This window comes from Microtus pennsylvanicus, chromosome 9, assembly GCF_037038515.1.
Source record: "Microtus pennsylvanicus isolate mMicPen1 chromosome 9, mMicPen1.hap1, whole genome shotgun sequence".
NCBI classification, from domain to species: domain Eukaryota; kingdom Metazoa; phylum Chordata; class Mammalia; order Rodentia; family Cricetidae; genus Microtus; species Microtus pennsylvanicus.
The window spans coordinates 45,503,669-45,524,242 of NC_134587.1; the positions used below are offsets into that span (position 1 = coordinate 45,503,669).

A 20,574-nucleotide genomic window follows, 5' to 3' on the forward strand; every position below is an offset into this window, starting at 1 on the left:
AAAGGCGTGCACCACCACTGCCCGTCTCTATGTATGTTTTTCAATTACTTTATGTGTATAGAGTGTTTTGCCTGTTGTGTGTCATGCGTGTGTAGAGCTCACATAGGTCAGAAGGTGTCAGAGCCCCTGGAACTGGAGTTACAGACCATTAAAGAGCCAGGATATGGGTGCAGGGAATTGAACCGAGGTCCTCCAGAGGAGCTCTTAACTACTGAACCATCTCTCCAGCATACACACACACACACACACACACACACACACACACACACACACACACACACACACTAATTTAGAAAAAAAAGAGAGAGAAAAAAACCAAATAAGACTTTTTTTTTTTGGTTTTTTGAGACAGGGTTTCTCTTTGGGGCCTGTCCTGGAACTAGCTCTTATAGACTTGTAGACCCCGCGAAAACCTCTTAAAATCAGGCGTGAAGCTGGGCGGTGGTGGCACACGCCTTTAATCCACGCACTCGGGCGGGCGGAGGCAGCAGGACCTCTATGAGTTCAAGGTCAGCCTGGTCCACGGCGCGAGTTCCTGGTTAGCGGTTAGCCAAGTATAAATAGAGAAACCCTGGAGTGGGCGGAGGAGAACACAGGATCCTAGAGGTTTCTCGGCGCTCACAAGGAAAGCGCCTCAAGCCTCCCGCCCCTTTCCAGCGTGATCGCTCTTTCGGCAGGCGGAAGTGACGTCAATACCGGAAGCAGGTCTGCCGCTCTGCCTGGACTGAATTCGAGCGCGGCATTACTTCTCTGGGTGGCGCGCGATGCGGGGCATCAGGGCGTTCGTGGGCTCCGCGGCCCTGTGGGCTCTGCTGGCCGCCCGCGTCGCGGCGGCGGTCGAGCCGGTGAGCATGGCCATCGCCATCGGGGCCGCGTCGATACTCACCGGTTACCTGTCTTACTCGGGCGCGTTGTGCCGCTTCTCCGAGTGCTGCAACGAGGAACGGACCCTCAATGCGTCGGGTACGTGCCAGCGGGCAGGTCGGGGCGGGCGGGACGGCGCCGGGCGGGACGGCGCCGGGCGTTCGGTTCCACCTCCAGCCCAACGCGCCGCAGGACACAGACTCGCCACACCTCCGCAGGTCTTCCCTGCTGTGACCGCCCGGAGGACTGGACGCAGCGGGGCTGGCTGTGCGCCCCGGCACTGGGAGTCAGGCGTGCACCTCCACCCTGAAAGCCCGCCCGCCTTTGGCTCTTCCCTTTTTTTCCCCCGAGCCGGCAGGGGTGGCGGGAAAACTAGCACGGAGCTCAGCGGCGAAATGGCTCTTCCCTGGATGAAAGAATCCGCGTAGCTTCATTGTCAGACACTTAAGGGTTAAGGAGAACTGCCGCTTAAAGAGTCTGATTCTAGATCCTTAAGTTTCGGACTCTGAAACTTGAATCAGCCGCTAAGCTGCGCCCTTCTACGTTTTTTAACGTATATTTTTTCTTTCTGTTTCGGGCTGGCCTCCGCAGCCCTCAAGCTGAACTTGGAGGCAAAGCTGTTTGGACAGCACCTCGCCACCGAAGTGATTCTCAAGGCACTGACCGGCTTCAAGAACAATAAAAATCCCAAGAAAGCACTGACTCTGTCCATGCACGGCTGGGCTGGCACGGGCAAAAATTTTGTCAGCCAGATTGTGGCTGAGAGCCTCCACCCAAAAGGCCTGAAGAGTAACTTTGTCCACCTGTTCGTCTCTACCCTGCACTTCCCTCATGAGCAGAAGACAAAACTGTACCAGGCAAGGAAACCTTTACTACCTGCTCGCATGTCTGGGCCTCTGCTTCTCTCTGCCTTGCAGTAGCTCCATCCGGCTTCTCTGCCTCTCTTGTTCCTTTCTGTTACTGGTTCACAGTTTCACTATGTAGCTCTGGCAGGCTTGGAACTCATGGAGCGCCTCCTGCCTCTGCCTCCCAGGTGTTGGGACCAAAGCTGTGGGCTTCCATGCCTAGCCTCTATTTATTTATACTTTTTGAGTTAAGGTCTCATTGTGTAGCCCAGGCTGGATCCGACTGCTCCAGCTTTCTGAGGACTGAGATTAACAGGCATCCACCACTTTTGCCCATCTTAAAGCATGTATGTGTATGTGGCCGGGGGTGGGGTGGGGTGGTGGTGATCATGTAGCCCAGGTTGGCATCCAATTCACTACATAGCTGAGGCTGGCCTTGAACTTTTGATTCTTCTACCCCCACCTTAATGCTGGGATTATAGGTGTGCCCAGCCTTCTATTTATTTATTGTTTGTTTGTTTTTTGAGACAGGGTTTCTCTGTGTAGCTTTGGCTGGCCTGGCTTGCTCTGTAGACCATACTGGCTTCAAACTCACAAAGATCCGCCTGCCTCTGCCTCCTGAGCGCTGGGACTAAAGGTGTGTGCCACTACTGCACAGCAACTTCTCTCTCTCTTTTTTTTTTAATATTTATTTATTATGTATACAAAATTCTGTCTGCGTGTATGCCTGAAGGCCAGAAGAGGGCACCAGACCTCATTACAGATGGTTGTGAGACGCCATGTGGTTGCTGGGAATTGAACTCAGGACCTTTGGAAGAGCAGGCAATGCTCTTAACCACTGAGCCATCTCTCCAGCCCGCAACTTCTCTTAAAATGCTATTCCAGAACAATCCAATGAGGTAGGGGATGCTAGCTATGAACGTTAGAAGAAGAAGCCAGCAACTGGGCATGGTGGCACATGCCTTTCATTCCAGCAGGTGGATCTGAGTTCAAGGTCAGCCTGGTCTACCTGAGGAAGTTTCAGGACAACCAGGGCCACATAGAGAAAACTTGTCTGAAAAGGGGGGATGGAGCCAGCTTGTGTTTGGGGGCCATAGGTTCAGTCCCTGGAATTTGGGGGCGGGAGAAGGAGCTAGAACAAGAAGAGAGGCAAGGTGACTGATTTGTATGGCCTACACTCAGCGTCTCCCATCTGGATCTAGATACCCAGAAAGTGACGCGCCTTCCCAGCAGAGCAAAGGGTGTTAGGTGGGGCAGTCTAATGGCCTCATCGAAAGCTCTCCCCTGTGTTTTGCAGGGTACAGTTTTGATTCCCTTGGCTCCTTCCATCCTTGGGTCTCAAAGAACTACACCTCCAGACTGTTTCTCCTTGTGTGATCTCAGTACAGTGCATTGGCTGCTTCTGAGTTAACTGACTGGCTTGTTGGTTCTTCCAGGAACTGGCTAGCAAACCAAAACTAAGGGAAGAAGGAAATGAAAGTGAATCTGTGAAGGCAGGGAGGAGTGCCAAAGGGAAGAGGGACAGTTGTTTTTAGGTGCTGGGGATAGAAAGCAAGGGTTTTTGGTTTTTTTTTTTTTTTGATTTATTATTATTTTATGTCCATTGGTGTGAGAGTCAAATGCCCTGGAACTGGAGTTACAGACAGTTGTGAGCTGCCATGTGGGTCCTGGGAATTGAACTCAGGACTGCTAGAAGAGCAGCCAGTGCTCTTAACCGCTGAGCCATCTCTCCAGCCCCTGAAAATAAGGTTTGTTCATGCTGAGGACATGCTGTTGCCACCAGGTTACAACCCCCACCACAAACATGTTCATTTTCCACATTTTATTATAGATCCCTCAGAATACAGTATTTGCAGGGCGTGGCTCATGGCTGTCACCTCCCCCATATAGGGGGATGAGAGGCTGTTGGTTGGGTGTTGCAAGAAAGCAAAGGGGCTAGCAATGTAGTCCGTGCATTTCCTGTCAGCATGGTCAGCTCCTGTACTCACCGCATCAGTCCAAAGCTGTGGCCATTGCATTGTGAAGGTCTGAATCCAGTTGTCATTGCTCTGTGCCTGGCTGGCGTCTTGGTCTCTTTGCTATTACTGTAATAAATGCCCCAGAGAAGCAACCCCAGGGCTCTTACCTTCCTTGTTTGAGGCTGCTGTACTATATGTTGGGTGAGTTGGCCAATCAGCTTCTGCCCGATTCTCTACTTCCCATTTTGTTGCAGAAGGCTGAGGTTACAGGTGCATGCACCAGCTGTGGGCATGTGGTGGAGGTCAGTAGATGGCTTGCGGAAGTCAGCTCTCCTTCCACCATGTGGGTCCCGGGGACCGAACTCAGGTGGCCAGGCTTAGGTGGCCTTTCCACCTGTGGTAGCTTGGAAAGTGTCTACCTGCTGTGTGGGGACAAATGCGGCTGATGGCTTCTCAAAGCCCAGGGAGCCCTTCGCCCTCATCCTCTGAGCTGTGCCTCTCTTTATGGTTGGTCTAGGACCAGCTCCAGAAGTGGATCCGAGGTAATGTGAGCGCGTGTGGCAGCTCCGTCTTCATCTTTGATGAGATGGATAAGTTGCATCCCGGGATCATTGATGCAATCAAGCCCTTCCTCGACTACTATGAGCAGGTGGATGGGATCTCCTACCGCAAAGCCGTCTTCATCTTCCTCAGGTCAGCCAAGGAGGCTTCTCAGGGACTATTCTCTTAGAATGACATTCTCTCGGCCATCCAGGACAGAATTGCCAGCTTGGCAAAGCCATGGGCTCATTTGTCAGTTTTCACTTCCCGGTGTCAGTCTGGCATGGAACTGGGTCGGGGATCAGCCAGAGTGATCCCTCAGTGAGGCACTTGGTGCCCCTGCCAGCCCCTCTAAGCAAGCATTTACTTTTCTTGCAGGCAGACATGCTTTTGCCCTTGTCTGGTAGCATGTTGTAGATAGTCCTGAATTAAACTTTGGCACACGCCTTTAATCCCAGCACTTGGGAGTTAAATTCAAGGCCAGCCTGGTCTACCGAGTAGAGAAACCTATCTCAAAGGAACAAATCTCTGGAGCACTGGAAGTGGGGGTGTCATGCGGTGATGCCTTATGAGCTTTGGCTGAGTGCATTTGGCAGAGAGCTGGGGATAACTGAAGTGTGATATTGGTCTTTGCATCTCTGGCCAACTCAGTAATGCAGGTGGGGACCTGATAACTCAGACAGCCCTGGACTTCTGGCTGGCAGGAAGGAAGAGGGAAGAGATCCAGCTGAAGGACCTGGAGTCTGTGCTGTCCGTGGGCGTCTTCAACAACAAACACAGTGAGTCCACTAGAGACCGTGGGGGGCACCCAGTGCTCTGCTAACAGTGAGTCCACTAGGGAGTGGGGGCACCCAGTGCTCTGTAGCATTAAACTGCTTCTCAGTACTGTCTTAAGAAGCCAGTGTCAGCCGGGCGGTGGTGGCATACGCCTTTAATCCCAGCACTTGGGAGGCAGAGGCAGGCGGATCTCTGTGAGTTCGAGACCAGCCTGGTCTACAAGAGCTAGTTCCAGGACAGGCTCCAAAACCACAGAGAAACCCTGTCTCCAAAAAAAAAGAAGAAGAAGAAGAAGAAGCCAGTGTCACTCTCACTTGCAGCTTTGCTGCCATAGGGAGTTTTCTTAGGGTATTATGTGGTGTGTGTCTCTTGACAAAGTCTCTGGAAGGGTAAAGATATGAAGGATGGCTGGGTGGTTGTGACACACGCCTTTAATCCCAGCACTTAGGAGGCAGAGACAGGCGGATCTCTGAGTTCGAGGCCAGCCTGGTCTACAGAGTGAGTTCCGGGACAGGCCCCAAAGTACAGAGAAACCCCGTCTTGAAAAGCTATGAAGGGTGGACTATGAACCCAGATCAGAGATGGGTGTGTCCAGGCGGCAATGACAGGAGACCCTGTCTTCTGCAGGTGGTCTGTGGCACAGTGGGCTGATAGACAAGAACCTCATCGACTACTTTATCCCCTTCCTGCCCTTGGAGTACAAACACGTCAAGATGTGTGTGCGGGCAGAGATGCGGGCCCGAGGGCATGCTGTCGACGAAGACATCGTCACCAGAGTGGCAGATGAAATGACATTTTTCCCCAAAGACGAGAAGATCTACTCAGACAAGGGCTGCAAGACTGTGCAGTCACGGCTAGATTTCTATTGAGCTCTTCACCCCATGGGGTGGGAGGATCCAGGGGAGATGAGCCTCCCACCCCCTCCAGGGCCTTGCCTTGTGGAAACACTTTGAAGACCCCCCTTGGGGCTTTGCACATTTGCACCTGTGGACTCTGGGGATGCTGTCAGTGCTGCATGGCAGCATCTCAAGATGAACTTGTAGAACCTAACACTGCTACTGTGAACCAAGTGCCTACAGACATGAACACAGGAGGCCTGTGAACACATCCTGTGTGGTCAGGGTACTGTGGCTCAGGTGCCACTAATGGGCTGCAGCCTTGAGGAACCAGGTTTTTCCTTCTAGGAGCACCCACCTGTGTCTGGGGGTTTTTTTTGTGTTTTTTTTTTGTTTTGTTTTGTTTTTTCCTTGCCCTGAGCTGGCACTCCACGACAGTTTTCAGAAGCTAGTGGCATTGACAGATGCTTGGTCTCTGAGGCTCCTGTGGCACATTGGGACACAGCCTTTTGAGGCTATTCCTTTCCTTAGCTGCTGCTCTCGCAGCCCCCGCTATGGAATTCTCACCTGTCTCCTCTGTGTGTGGGTCTGCCTTCGACCTTGTCCTAGCCTCATCCTGGGCCTGTCAGAACAGACTGAAGCTTTGGAAGTCTTGGTTCCTGTTTGCCTGTTAAACTTACTCTGAAGGTACAGCATGCATAGGAAAAGTGAGCTCTGGGCCAGGGTCCCCTGGCCACACACAGTATGCTTAGACTCTGTCCAAAGGAGTGCCACACATACCAGAGATGTCGGGTTTTTTTAAAGGACATGAATATTTTTAAAACATGTTTTTACTTCTAAATCTTAGGTAATAAAGTATAAGGTGCCGTGTATTTTAAAACCTAAGAAGTGCCCAGTCAGTGGTGGTGGCACACCCATGTCTTTAGTCCAGCACTTGGGAGGTGAGGCAGGTGGATCTCTGAATTTGAGGACAGCCTGATCTACAAAGTGAGTTTCAGAATAGCCAGGGCTGTTACACAGAGAAACCTTGTCTCAGAAACCAAAAACTTAGGAAGGACATAAAATAGAATAAGTATCCTTAGTATTCCCAGGCTTTTATTGTTGCTGGGTGTGGGGGCACAGTGCCCACCATCCTAGCAGGAAGATCAGGATTCAGGGTTCCTCTGCTATGTTGTGAATTGAGGCCAGCTTGAGCTACATGAAACTCTTTAAAGGGGGCAGAAAAGGGTTTGGGGGTCAAATGTGCAGCATGGAATGATATGGACACAATTTTAGACTCCACGGTCCCTCAGTTTGTGGTGGGTCCCGGGTGTCCTCTCAGGGTGATGTCCTTAGGCAGCACTGGGCCGGGCTGCTCTGACAGTAGGAAAGCCACCCTGCAGTTCTGGCCTTGTGAGCCGCTCTGCTCTGTCCCACAGTCTCCATGCAGCCACAGACATGAGAACTCTGCCCTGTGTTTACAGAATGTGGGAGAATGGCTTTTTCTAACATGGAAACGCCTTATTAGAGAATCAGATTTAGTCTTTTAAAAATGCCAAGGTGAACTGGGTATGGTGGTGCACACCTTTAGTCCCAGGACCTGGGAGGCCAGTCTAGGCCACCACACAAGGGAATAGCAGGCCCGTGGTATACATGCCTGTAATCCTAACACTTGGGAAGACGAGTTTAAAACCAGCTGAGCTACATACAAAGAGGAAACAAAGCCTGCCAAAGTGAGGCTGGCTTCCATGTCATGTTCTTGAGTTGGAGCCAAGTCACCATTTAACCTGTTGAGTGCCTGATCAAGAAGAAACAAGCTTTTCTGTTTACAATGATGCAATATGTGGACACGTGTTGGCCACCTTTGGACTGTTGCTGTTACTGATCTGTAACCTGGAAAGGCCCGGGCCTGGCCCAGCTTCTCCACCCTGCCTGTGAGAAGGCATGAGGAGAGCTGGACACGGACTAATAAAGCCAATGCATTGTCACTTTTACTAAGTTTTTCCTCATTTGTATGGCAGCAAACTGAGCTCCGAATGAAGGCTCTAGAGCTGCACGTGTATCCTTGCCTTTCCACACCTGGATGCACAGGCTGACCGAATCACACAAAAATCAATGTTTGCTTTTGGGCTTTTGGCATGTTTGCACTTGTGAGGGGTAGGCAATCACATGCATGCACATACACGTAGAGGCCAAAGTTGGGCGCTTCCAAAGTTCTCTACCTTCCTGAGAAGCTCTGGAGTTCAGAGGCAGGGGGCTGTCAGGGATATAACATCCTCCTAATGGTGAGATCTACCTGGCCATAGCTGTCTTCATTCTAGCTCGAGAGAGATCTGACTGCCGCTCTTCCTGCCCAGAATTGGTAAAGAGCCTGATTCTAGTTCTGTTTGTTGACCAGGTCTCAGGGTAACTGCTAAGCTGGCATCTCAGCAGCACTGATAGCATTGCTCCATCACAGAACAGTCTGGAAAGGTAAGCCCTCTTCACTGCCACCCTGCTGCTCCCTTTGTTTCTCAGTTGAACATCCAGGAGCCCAACATGGCCCCACTCTGTCGTATCTACAAGACTCAGAAGAGAGGACTGTGCGCCTCTATCTTTAGATGAGTAGTCAGACCTGATGGGACTCCTGGGGACTTGGAGCCATCATCGGAAGCCCTGAACAGGCTGGTAGCAGAGGTAGAGGGTGATTCTGCCAATTGACCTAGTTTTTGACCTGTTGAACTGTCAGGCCCTTTAGGCCTTGCTAAACCCAGCCCTGTGAGTGCCCTGAACGGCAGCCACACCTGCAGGAGCCCTACCCCTTGGCAGGCACCGTGTGTACATAAAACAAGCCCATCTGGAGCTCTGCCTGCCAGGCATCTGGAGTGGGCCTGACACCCACAGTGCCACTCAGCTTGTTCCCACTTCACTTCTGAGTCCAGGGAAGAGCACACCGGTACATTTGTGATAGTGATCCGGTCCTAATCACTGCACAGCCCCTGGCAGGGCGATGTCAGGCCCCAAGACGCCATTCATGCAGCAGGTGCCCATGCTTGGACTTCTGCAGTACAAACACTGGTGGTGTCGGTCTGAGAGCTTCAAAAGACACAAAGCCAACAGTGGAAAGGTTTCTCATAATATTAAAAACCATTTAAAATAAAGTTATCACATTTGCAATAAAACTTAATTGTTCTGCCTCAAAACAGAAACACCTGAAATTAAAACATAATTTTTAAAAAATACCATGAGCCTAGGAATGGGCAGGTGGGGAGGTTTCATCCTCTGGAGGCTCCAGGAAGCTTTGGGTCCATGCTGTGTCTGCGGTCTCTACAGCATGACCAACTGCGGACTCTGAGGAGCAGAAACAGTCCCCGAGGAGATACCTGGTAACCTCAGCAGGAAGTGTCCTGAGCACCCTCCTGGGAGAGGAGTAGCCTGACAGTGCGGGCAGGAGCGTCTGCAGCAGGCAGGGCTCAGTCATCCAGGTAGTAGTCCAGCTTGGTGAACACAGTCTTGCAGCCCTTGTCGGAGAAGACTCTCTCCTCCTTGGGGAAGAAGGTCATCTCTTCAGCCACTTTGCTTATAATGTCCTCATCTACTTCATAGCCACGGGACTGCATCTCAACTCTGATGCACATTTTCAGGTGCTTATACTCCAGGGGCAGGAAGGGGACAAAATAATCAATGAGGTTCCGGTCAATGAGGCTGCTGTGCCAGAAGCCACCTGGGGAACAGACAAGAAGGAGCCACTTGATACTCATCTGTCCATCCGGCATAGTGTCCAGTGGGGACCACCCCGTCTCCACACAGTGAGGGAGATACAGGAGCTGGGACCTGTCTACAAACACTGCCCTGTGAGGCAGGGTGACATAAAGGGACACCTGGGCTAGAGAGATGGCTCAGCAGTTAAGGCTTGCTGCTCCTTGCAGAGGACCTGAGTTGGGTCCCAATACTCACCAGAGTGCTCATAACCACATGTAACTCTGGGTCCAGTCGATGCAACTCCCCCTCTTGACACCCACATGCACACACACACACAGCAAAGACACACACAGACAAAAATGAAAACCACAAGCTTTAAAGGGACACTAGTGCTGTGGGCGTGGAAAGGCCTCTTCCAGTCACCTTAGATGGGAGGTGGGCTAGAGGGACACGTGCCACACTGTGTGCTGGGATCCAGGCAGTGGTGAGGAGCAGATGCACAGGTTGGGAGGGGTATCCCCAGAGACAGACTGCACCAGTCAATCCGTCTAGAAAACGAGCTTCAGCAGCTGGACCAGCAATTAAGGACTTCACTGCTGCTGCCAGTGCCCACACCACACAGCATTCTGAAAGCAATACCTAGACTCCCCTGGGTGCTAGTGTGTGCAGTCAAGGCTGTGTATCTCAAAGGTCTGGACTCTGACAAATGCTTCCCTGCAAAAATCTAGCTCTGCGTGGCTCAGCCTCCCAGTACTGACAACACTTGACTCAGCATCTGCTGGATGCCCCAAAAGCTCATGACATGTCTTTGTGTCCTGGCTCCCAAGGCAAGCTGTGTAGAGAGCCCAAGGTATATGTACTCAGTTCCCAAAGGAGACCTGCACTCTGACTGTACTCAGTGAGGACCCTGTCTGTGGCCATAGCAAAGAACAAAACTGGCCAGGCGGTGGTAGTGTGTGCCTTTAATCCCAGCACTTGGGAGGCAGAGGCAGGTGGGTCTTTGTGAGTTCGATACCAGCCCAGTCCACAGAGCAAGTTCCGGGACAGGCCCCAAAGCCACAGAGAAACTCTGTCTCAAATCATCCCCCCTTCCCAAGAGAAAAGAGCAAACCTGACTGTGAGCAGCTGTCTTGAAGAGCTACTCTGTACCAGGTGCACACGGATCCCTGGGATTGTAGCCGGGCGCAACTGGCCTGGCTGGGGAGACCCCAGCACAGCCTGAATGACAGGACCCAACCACCTGACCCACCAAGTGCTCAGCAGAACCAGTAGACTTCAGATGGTTACAGAGCCTTAAAAAACACTAGGTGGGCTGGGGTATCACTTAGTGGTAGGCACTTATGTGGCATGTCTGAGGCCCTGGGTTCGAATTTGAACATCATAAAAGTAAAAACATCCATATACTGCCAACTCAGATGTGTGTCCTGAGTGAAATGTCTCCTCCCAGCCAGGACACCTCAAACTCATGTACCCCCTAAGACTGCTCTTCTGTCCGCCCCAGCATTGCTGTCACATGTCTTGACTGTCTATCCCGGCTACAGCCCTGCGGGAGGTCCTCTCTACCTTCAACGCAGTGCTCTGATGTATTGCTGCCACATCGATCTGTATTTCCTGTTGTGTGTAGTCATCCTTTTGAGCATGAAGAAAGACTTTTAACATTCAACACAATGTTCGTCTTTCCTCAGTTGTCTTCCCTTTGTCAGGGATAGGAGAACACACTGTTCCAGTCAGCTAACTTCAATTCAGATTTCTCGGTGAACGCGTTTCCAAGGAGGAAAGCTTAACAACCCGAGACCAGCAAAGACCATGTGAGACAGCCAGTGAGTCACCCTCATGGCTGTCTGCCTCCTGAGGTTCAAGGCCAAAGGTTGTATGACAGTAGCTGGAGAAGCAGCTGAGCTGAAAGGCTCTGAGTGCAGGACAGAGTGCGACACAGGCTGTAAGAGGCTGCACCGAGCCTTGGTGTCCTGTGTAAACAACGGGCCAGCAGGCACCCATCTGCTCCACGGGGCAACAGGGTAGACTGAAGCAGGTCAAGTGTCTTGAGTGTCTGGTACAGCGGCAAGGCCAGCCATGCCTGGGCAGAGACCTAGCGCACCGCAAAGGGATAGGCCTTACCCAGTTCCCAGTCTCCCTGCAGTCACATAGTGGCCTTTTCCTGGCTCAACTACCTGCTTTTCCTCTACAAGGAATGGAGAGCAAACCCTGTCTCAACCAGTATCAATGGTGTAGTTCAACTTTGGAGTTTATAAGACCTGCAGCTTGTTAGCGGATTTCACTCAGAGTCGGCCGGCCCGGGGGAACAGTGAGGCTACATTAAGTTTAGCTCCTAGGCTGGAAAGACTCCTAGGGCTAGGAGTCAGATTCTTGAAGGATAGCTATACTTACTGTTCTTGTTATTGAAGACTGACACGGACAGGGCGTGCTCCATGTCTCTGAGCTTGATGTCTTCCCTCTGCTTCCCGCTTTTCCAGAAATCCAAAGCCACATCTGTGATCCTTTCTGCCCCCGCATTGCTGCAGAGATAATTGCAGCAAGGAGGGGCTGCACTTCTCCCCAAGCCCCCAGGTCCAGGTGCAAGGGTCTCCCACCATATCCCAGCCACAGCCTCACCTGAGGAAGATGAAGATGGCCTTCTGATAGGAGACATCATCTACCACATCATAGTAGTCTAGGAAAGGCTTAATGGCATCAATGAGGCCTGCGTGCATCTTGTCCATCTCGTCAAAGATGAAGATGGACCGAGCACAGGCGCTCACGTTGCCTCGAATCCACATCTGTAGCTGGTCCTGAAGGACAAGAGGGCCCATTTAGAGTTCTAGTGGGTACACTTCTATCAGATTTAGGTTTGTCTTTTTGTGCAGCTCTACCCAGCTCCTCAATAGTACTAAGCAAGCCCTCTACCAGAGCCACGCCCAGGCACTCAGAACAACTTTAACCCCTGAGGACAATGGCTGTACCTCTGGAGCACTGTGCTATGAGCACTTCTCTCTCTCTCTCTCTCTCTCTCTCTCTCTCTCTCTCTCTCTCTCTCACACACACACACACACACACACACACATTTCTCTCTCTCACACACACACGCACACCTATCCCTCACAATCATTTTGTGTATGAGTAGCATCATAACCACGGCACAGGTGAGGACACTGGGGTGCAGAGCGCTTCAGCAGCTTGCCTGAGACAATATGATTAAGCTGGGGCAAACTGGGATCAATCCAGCCCCGCCCTATGCCAAAGCTCCAGGTCTGTGACACCACATTGCAACCACACTGATGCTGTTGTCAGCCAGGCACAAGCTCTGTCCTCACAATGGCAATTCACACGGATCCTGTGTGGGACAGTTTCTTGGTAAGAGGTAGAAACCCACATTCCTTCCTCCTCAGTCCAGTGTGGAGAAGCTCTGACTCACAGGTGGGAAAACAGTGCACAGGGCCTTCTGGAGGGAGTCTGGACTTGAGCGCTCAGCATTAGGAAGGGCGTGATGAGGCTTTCTGAACTAAATCTGCCTAGCTAGGTACAGACCATAAGAACACATCTGAGATGGACTTGGTGACATGCCTCCGTGGCCCCAGCTGAGACAGAGCAAGAGTTCCAGCCCGGGGTGGGAGGAAGGCTTACTGGGTACAGGACCTGCCTTACAAACACCCTCGAGAGGAAGTCAGTCGTAGTAAAGACAGGATCTTTGGGGCTTGCCTATCTCAGTGACAGACCCTGTATCAAAAAAAAGTGGACAGATCCTGAGGAACACCACCAGAGATAGACCTATGACCCCCATGCTCACACATGCTCACAAGTACACATAAACACACAAAATTTAAAAACAAACAAACTAAACTAAAATAATAATAATAAAACGGAGTTCAGGGCCAGCCCAGGCTACAACAATGAACACCCGGGTGCAGCTGTCTCAAAAAAAAAAAATTGTTTTTGGTGTTTTGATGGCCAGATACCAAAACTGATATCAGGGTCTCACTCATGCTAGGTCAGTTACACACTAAGACCATTTTCCTCAGAAAGTTGAGCCCAAATTCTCCATCTCTGCAGCCATTTGCATCGTCCAGAGGTGAGGTGGGGAAGCAGCTATGCAATTTTCTACAGAACAGCCAGTGTTAGCAGCTGCATCAGACGACTGTTTGGGGGTATAGTATCCATTTGTATCTAATGAAAGCAGCAAATCTGCAGGGATGGACCACCTGACCACCTGACCACCTTCCCCTTAAAGCAGTGATTCTCAACCTCTGGGTCTCAAACCCTTTGGGGTCAAATGACCCTTTCACAGAGACTAGAGAGCAGACATCCTGCATATCAGATATTTATATTATGATTTATAACCGTAGCAAAAATTACAGTTATGAAGTAGCAACAAAATAAATTTATGGTTGGGGGTCCCCACAACATGAGGTTAAAGGGTCGCATCATTAGCAAGGTTGAGAGCCACTGCCTTAGAGGAACCTTCAGAGACCCCCAAGTGGCCTGCTAACACCATGAGACAGGTGACCATCTACACAAAACTCACTCAGTTGTTAGAACCCAACAGACAAGGTTTGCCCAGTCTCCTACCAGAACAACAGACTGCAGGGCACTACAGCAAGACACAGCCCTAAGCACTGCCCATGAACACTTTAACCCACCTCCCAAAAGCCCCTGAACAAATGCTACTGGGCCCCTTTTCTTCTTTCTCCCTCCATTTGTCCTCTCCTTGTCTGCTTTCAAACAGAGGCTCACTTCACTGTGTAGCCCAGACTAGCCTCAAACAAGTGATCCTCCTGCCTCAGCCTGCTGGCAATGCAGGTGAGTACAACACACCCAGCTGATCACAGGCACAGGCTAAACAACCTGCCCCCAGCCACACAGCCATGGTGACCCCGAAGTTTAACAGAAGTGGGGAATACACATAAGCAAGGGTAAATGCGTGCTCCTCAGGAAGGCTGGCCGACAGTCCCCACGCTCTACAGCTGGAGGGAGGGCGGGTCAGGACCTGAATTCAGGTGTGGACTGTTAGCCCAGAATTAAACTCCAAAAGCAGGCTGCAACAGCTGAGTCCAAACAGACTTAGACCTCCGCGTTTCCTTTCCATGATACAGATGGGACCTGAAGACCCTGATGGTGGACTTGATTGTGTCCTATTTGACCACAGCCAAGTGCAACTGAGCCTAGAGGTCACTGATAAACCTTTAGTGGTCTAATTGCTTGATGTAACACAAACCCTCAGTAACTTACATATCCACTACCACTCCTGCTGCGGGGGTGGGGGGTGGGGGGTGTAGGGAAGTGGGAGGGGAGAGGGGAGAGGAAGGGGCAGGTCCGGGTATGGGCAAGTGCTCTACCCTGGGCTACCCCAGCCCTGGATAGTTCCCTTTGAAACACAGTCCCGATCTGCACTGCACGAGCAATCCTCAATTGTAGTTCCTTCAGCTTCTAGCTCTCTCTGCCTCCAGAACAGCTGATGTCACCACAGCCAGCTCTGTCCACACCTTTTAAAGAGGAACTCACATACAAAGAGCCATCTCGAGGCTCGCTCGCTGACATGGAATTCCCACATCCCGTCCCAGACAGAGAAACCCAAACCCGGGTCATCCACGAAGGCGGCCAACTTATGCTCTTGCCTTATACAGGGTGACGTTGGAGGCGTGGGGGAAGTGCAGCGTGGCCACAAACAGGTGCACATAGTCACTGTTGAGTCCACCCTCGTAAATATTCTCTGCGATGATCTTGCTGACGAAGTTTTTGCCGGTGCCTGTCCACCCGTGCAGGGAGAGGGTAAGGGGCTTCTTGGGCTTCGGGTTGCTTAGGAAACCAGACACGGCGTTTAAGATGACTTTCTTTGCAAGATGCTGTCCAAAGAGTTTGTTATCCAGATCCTTCTGCAGCGCTGGGAATGGAAAGATCACTCTGGTCAGGAGAGAAGCAAGCAGGCAAAATGCAGCCCCATTCCCAGGCTGTCAGAGCCCGCGGAGCCTGGTTTGAAGAAGGACCCTGCTGCCGCGAACCCTGCACTTCCGAAGGCCTGGGCTTGGGGATGTTCCCCAAAGCCGAGCGGAAGAGACGCGGTGAAGCCGCCCCGGTGAGCCCCAAGCAGGGCTGACACCCTACCCTGCGCTCGGCAACTCATCTCCCAGGCCTCGGGCCAAAGTCTGGCCTGACCGCGGCGCAATCCCCCGGCCTCAGTGCCCAACCCTGGTGCCCGCCTACCCTCTCGGCTGAGGCTCCGTTTCTGGCCGCAGCACTCGGTAAAGAGGCAGTAGAGGCGCGGGTAGGAGATGTAGCCGGTGAGTACGCCGGCCAGGGCCAGGCCCAGGCTGATGGGCTCCACGGCACGACAAGCGAACGGCGCCAGCAGCAGCAGGGCCACTACGGCCCGGCCCAGCTTCATGCCCGGACCCGCGCCGCTTGCGCGTCCCAGCGCCCACCGTACCCCACGCACCGCCCAACGAGCGTTTCCGGTTCCTGCCTGTGGGGCCGCCCTCTTTGTCTTGGTCAGGCCGTCCCCGGACGCTAGCGAATGCCATCTTTGTTAAGGGCAAACCCCTTTCTGGGCTGATCCTTGGTAGGAATCAGGTGGTGATTGGTTCCCCCACCCTCATCAAATAACAGAATGTTTTAGAACAGTTTTTTAAAAATGACACGTGCATCTACATGCACAAAGTGCACATAAACTCATGTAGGAATACACATAATACATAAAGGAATAAATGAGAATATGAGAATAATATAGTGAGTTTCCATATGACACCCCCACCCCCACCCCTGGTTCCCTATTGTTAAAATCTGATATTTGGTGTGGTGAGCGCCTTTAATCCCAGCACTCAAGAAGCTGAGGGAGGTGGATCTGTATGAGTTTGAGGCCAGGCAAAAATACACAGTGGACTCTGTCTCAAATAAATAAATAAATAAAATAAACCTGATATTTGAGAACTGGGTATTGTGACACACACCTTCAATCCCGGTACTCTGGGAGGCAGATGTAGGTGGAGTTCTGTGAGTTTGAGCCACCCTGGCCCACACAGCAAATTCTAGGAGCAGCCGGGGCTACATAATGAAATACCCATCTCAAAAGAAATAAAAGTTTGACATCTGTACATTATACTTGATAAAATCCATGAACCACTATGTTAATTAAAGCCCATAGTTTACCCAGTTTCTTTTCTTTTTGACTTTTCAAGACAGGGCTTCTCTGTGTAGCTTTGGAGCCTGTCCTGGAACTGACTCTGTAGACCAGGCTGGTCTCAAACTTACAGAAATCCACCTGCTTCTTCCTCATGAGCACTGGGATTGCCGGGCGGTGGTGGCGCACGCTTTTAATCCCAGCACTCGGGAGGCAGAGGCAGGCGGATCTCTGTGAGTTCGAGACCAGCCTGGTCTACAGAGCTAGTTCCAGGACAGGCTCCAAAACCACAGAGAAACCCTGTCTCGAAAAACCAAAAAATAAAAAAAATAAAAAAAAAATAAAATGAGCACTGGGATTAAAGGTGTATACCACCACCACCCGGCTCACCCAGTTTTTTTATGTAGGGAACCCATCCAGCTCCCCACAATACTGACTTCCCAGCTCCTGATGGATGCTTCTGACACTTGCCTTGTTTTAAGGAACACAAAACACTTGGGGATGCTAGGGTGACCCCCAGAGCCTCACACATTGTAGGCAAATATCCTGGAGCTACATGTCAGGCTTTTGTTTCTTGTCTGATTTTGTTTTAAATTTTCTTTGGAGTTGGGGAACAAAGTGTGTGCTAGTACTTGAACTCGTGTCTGTACAAGAACGGCATTCTTGTTAGCATCTGACTTCTTTTTTTTTTTTTTTTTTTTTTTTGGTTTTTCGAGACAGGGTTTCTCTGTGGTTTTGGAGCCTGTCCTGGAACTAGCTCTTGTAGACCAGGCTGGTCTCGAACTCACAGAGATCCGCCTGCCTCTGCTTCCCAAGTGCTGGGATTAAAGGCATGGACCACCACCACCACCTGGCTAGCCTCTGACTTCTGAGGAGAAATCTTCATAACCACTCCAGACTATCTTTCAGCTTGCTATATCGTGCAGCTGCTTTTGAACTTGTGATCATCCTGCCTCACCTCCTTAGGTCTGGGATATAGGCCTGGCTTTTTGTTGTTGTCATTACTGAAGATTGAACCTTGGGTCCTTTGCTTGTAGACTATACCACTGAGTTATACCTCATCCTGAAACACCTTTGTAGATTGTTCCTCTCCTGGAATCTGAGGGTTTTTCTCATCATTAGACTAGGGTTTGGAAGAGGGACTGCCACCACAGCCTACCCAGGGGTATATTGTCAGCAATATGAGACAGTCCTAATTTGCTATCAATTACTACGATAAACATCATGACCAAAGTCTCTTACAGGAGAAAGGGGTTATTTCATCTTACAGGTATCATCACTAAGGGAAGCTGCCATGTGGGTGTTGGAAATTGAATCTGGGTCCTTTGGAAGAGCAGTAACCACTAGAGCCATCTTTCCAGCCCCTCAGCTATCTTTCTTATACAGCCCAGGTCCATATGCCTAGAGATGCCACCACCCACAGCTGACTGGGCCCTCCCACATCAATTAGTAATTAAGACCCCCCCCCACACACACCGGGGGCGATTTCTCAGCTGAGGTTTCCTCTTCCCAGGTATGTCTAGCTGTGTCACTGACAAAAACAAATCAGTCCAAGGCAGTGTCTATATGTTTTCCAACTGTGAGGTTCCATCTGGATCTCCCTCCTCTTTGGAAGGAAGTTGGTGTGCAAGGCCCACACTTAGGCAGCAGAGAGTTAAGGTCAAATTTGTTGAGGGCAAAGTGTCTACAGGAATCACCTGTGCCAAGAATCATGGTGCTTGACTGTAATTCCAGGAGGTAAAGGTATGAGGTTCAAGGCCATTCTCAGCTATATATTAAGGTCAAGACCAATCTAGGCCCAAAGCGTGGTGAGGGGGGAAGCAACGACAGGGTTTTTTCTGTATAGCCCTGGCTGTCCTGGAACTCCCTCTCTATACCAGGCTAGCCTTGAACTGAGAGATTGGCCTATCTGCTTCCTAGGAGTTGAGATTAAAAGTGTATGACACCATGCCCTGCCCCCCATTTTTTTTTAAACCCTGGCTGTCCTCGTTATGAGTGGAGAATGAATACCAAGCTGTTTTCTGTGGTAATGTTATGCACAAGTTTCTGGTCCTCAAATGAATTCATAGAGCCGGATGGATTTCCGATGCAAATTACATGAAGAATTTTAATTCAAACTCGAGTTTGGACCACATCTCCAGCACATCAATGCAGTGGGTGAGGAAAGTGAAGGTTCAAACCCCGGGAAGAGGCAAATTTTTAAAGGGGAAATGCCGTCATCAGGGAGTTTGAGTCCTGTCATTTGGGGATTGGGTGAGGAGTACATAAGATAAGGTAGTTTCTGAACCCATTGGTCAGTTCTTGGGCGCAAAAACCTAACAAAGAGCCATTAATAACTAACTGACAAGGTATCTTCAAAGACAGGATGTCTTCCAAGAACATCTGGACCTTGTTAAATTTTATGGCCTGGTCCCTATCTTCTAAATTGGCCATTTTTCGAGTATCTGTTCAAATTTCTGCTATCACAGCACATTTGTGGAGCTGAGCTCGCCCACCCCCCAGCTCGTTATACAGCTTAAGATGACACCCCTTTTTTAAAATGGAGTTTGCAAGGTCAGGTCCTCACAGTGACAGATGGATCCAGGACTAACAGGCAAACACTCTGCCAAGTGAACCACACCTCCAGGCCCTTTTTTATTTTGGTTACTGGATGTCCCAGCTGGTTCCATAGGCTCCTCTGACATATCCCCAACTCCTGAGATCTGAAAATCCTGCCTGTTGGTGGAAGTGTAACAGGCCCCCAGACCTAGCACAACTGACTCCATGGTAGAAGTACCATTCAGGCCATAAAACTCAGCACATGGACAGCCCCACCTGCCAAAATAAGTAAGACCTTACGGTCAAAGTCCATAGTTCTGGGAAATCAACCTTGCTTTTTGGCTTCTGTAGTTCTGCTTCGTTCTTGTTAACCTGGGACATGGTTTTGGTACTTAAAAGCTCCCCTGAGAAAGGCTCAGGGCTATGCTGGGATCCTGACACCTAGTGTAGTCGCCAGCCAGGTGATAAAGACTGTCTTTTGGCTTAAATCTGCATCTGAGCAGTCTTCTATGGTGGATACCCCATAACAGAAGACTCCGACATGCAACTTTTCATGTGTTTCTTTATTTGCCTATCTCATTATGAAGCCTAGATGGTCCACAGCTCAGAGATCATCTGTCTCTGCTTCCTGAGTGCTGGGCTTAAAAGGCTTGTGCCATGCCAGGCTTTCCTTTTTTTTTCCTTTTTTTGTTTTGCTCTTTTAAGACAGGGTTTCTCCGTGTAGCCCTGGCTGTCCTGGAACCCGCTCTGTAGATCAGGCTGGCCCAGAATTTAGAGATCTGCCTCGGGGACTGGAGAGATGGCTCAGCGGTTAAGAGCATTGCCTGCTCTTCCAAAGGACCTGAGTTCAATTCCCAGCAACCACATGGTGGCTCACAACCATCTGTAATGGGGTCTGGGGGCCTCTTCTAGCCTGCAGGCATATATGCAAACAGAATATTGTATCCATAATAAATAAATAAATATTTAAAAAAAGAGAGATCTGCCTGACTGCTTTTTCTTCTTAATCAAAAGAACTTTGTGGTCTGTAAGAGTCAGGGAATGCCAGCGTATCTGAATCATCCTCCATTTTCCTGCTGGGAACTGGACACTCTAAATCAGGTCAGATGTGGTTTTCTTTTCTTCTCTTCTCTCCCTCCCTCTCTGTCCTGAGATATAGTCTCTCCTGGTTGTCCTGAACTCACTATGTAGACTAGGCAGATTTCGAATTCATGGAGATCCTCTTGCCTCTGCCTCCTGAGTGCTGGGATTAAAAGAATGTGCCACCACACCCAGCAAAGACAGATGTATTTTTCAACCTCATTTCAAATAGTGAAGGAAACCATGGCTGTTTATATAACCTCAAAACACTGGAGAAATAGACTGGAGAAAATGGCTCAGTAGTTAAGAACACAAAGTTAGGAATCCAGCCTGGGTTAGATTCTTAGCTTGAATATGGTGGCTCTTGA

The 20,574-nt window shown here is 50.4% G+C and overlaps 2 protein-coding genes across 3 annotated transcripts; one reads left to right on the forward strand and one right to left on the reverse strand.

The window, feature by feature from the left end:
* Positions 1-693: 693 nt before the first annotated feature.
* Tor1b (torsin family 1 member B) lies at positions 694-7,793 on the forward strand. Its single transcript, XM_075985734.1, has 5 exons — positions 694-963; positions 1,456-1,721; positions 4,185-4,360; positions 4,859-4,986; positions 5,612-7,793. The coding sequence occupies exons 1-5, from the start codon at positions 765-767 to the stop codon at positions 5,851-5,853; spliced, it is 1,011 nt and encodes a 336-aa protein (XP_075841849.1). The 5' UTR covers positions 694-764; the 3' UTR covers positions 5,854-7,793.
* Positions 7,794-8,901: 1,108 nt separating this feature from the next.
* Tor1a (torsin family 1 member A) lies at positions 8,902-15,924 on the reverse strand. Of its 2 annotated transcripts, XM_075985735.1 has the most exons (5): positions 15,676-15,921; positions 15,090-15,355; positions 12,094-12,269; positions 11,869-11,996; positions 8,902-9,502 (listed from the first exon to the last, which is right to left on the reverse strand). In XM_075985735.1, exons 1-5 carry the CDS (start codon positions 15,854-15,856, stop codon positions 9,252-9,254), a joined length of 1,002 nt encoding a protein of 333 aa, XP_075841850.1. In that variant the 5' UTR covers positions 15,857-15,921; the 3' UTR covers positions 8,902-9,251. The 2 variants fall into 2 exon arrangements, with proteins under 2 accessions (XP_075841850.1, XP_075841851.1); XM_075985736.1 differs by lacking the exon at positions 11,869-11,996 and having other exon boundaries at positions 15,676-15,924.
* Positions 15,925-20,574: the final 4,650 nt, after the last annotated feature.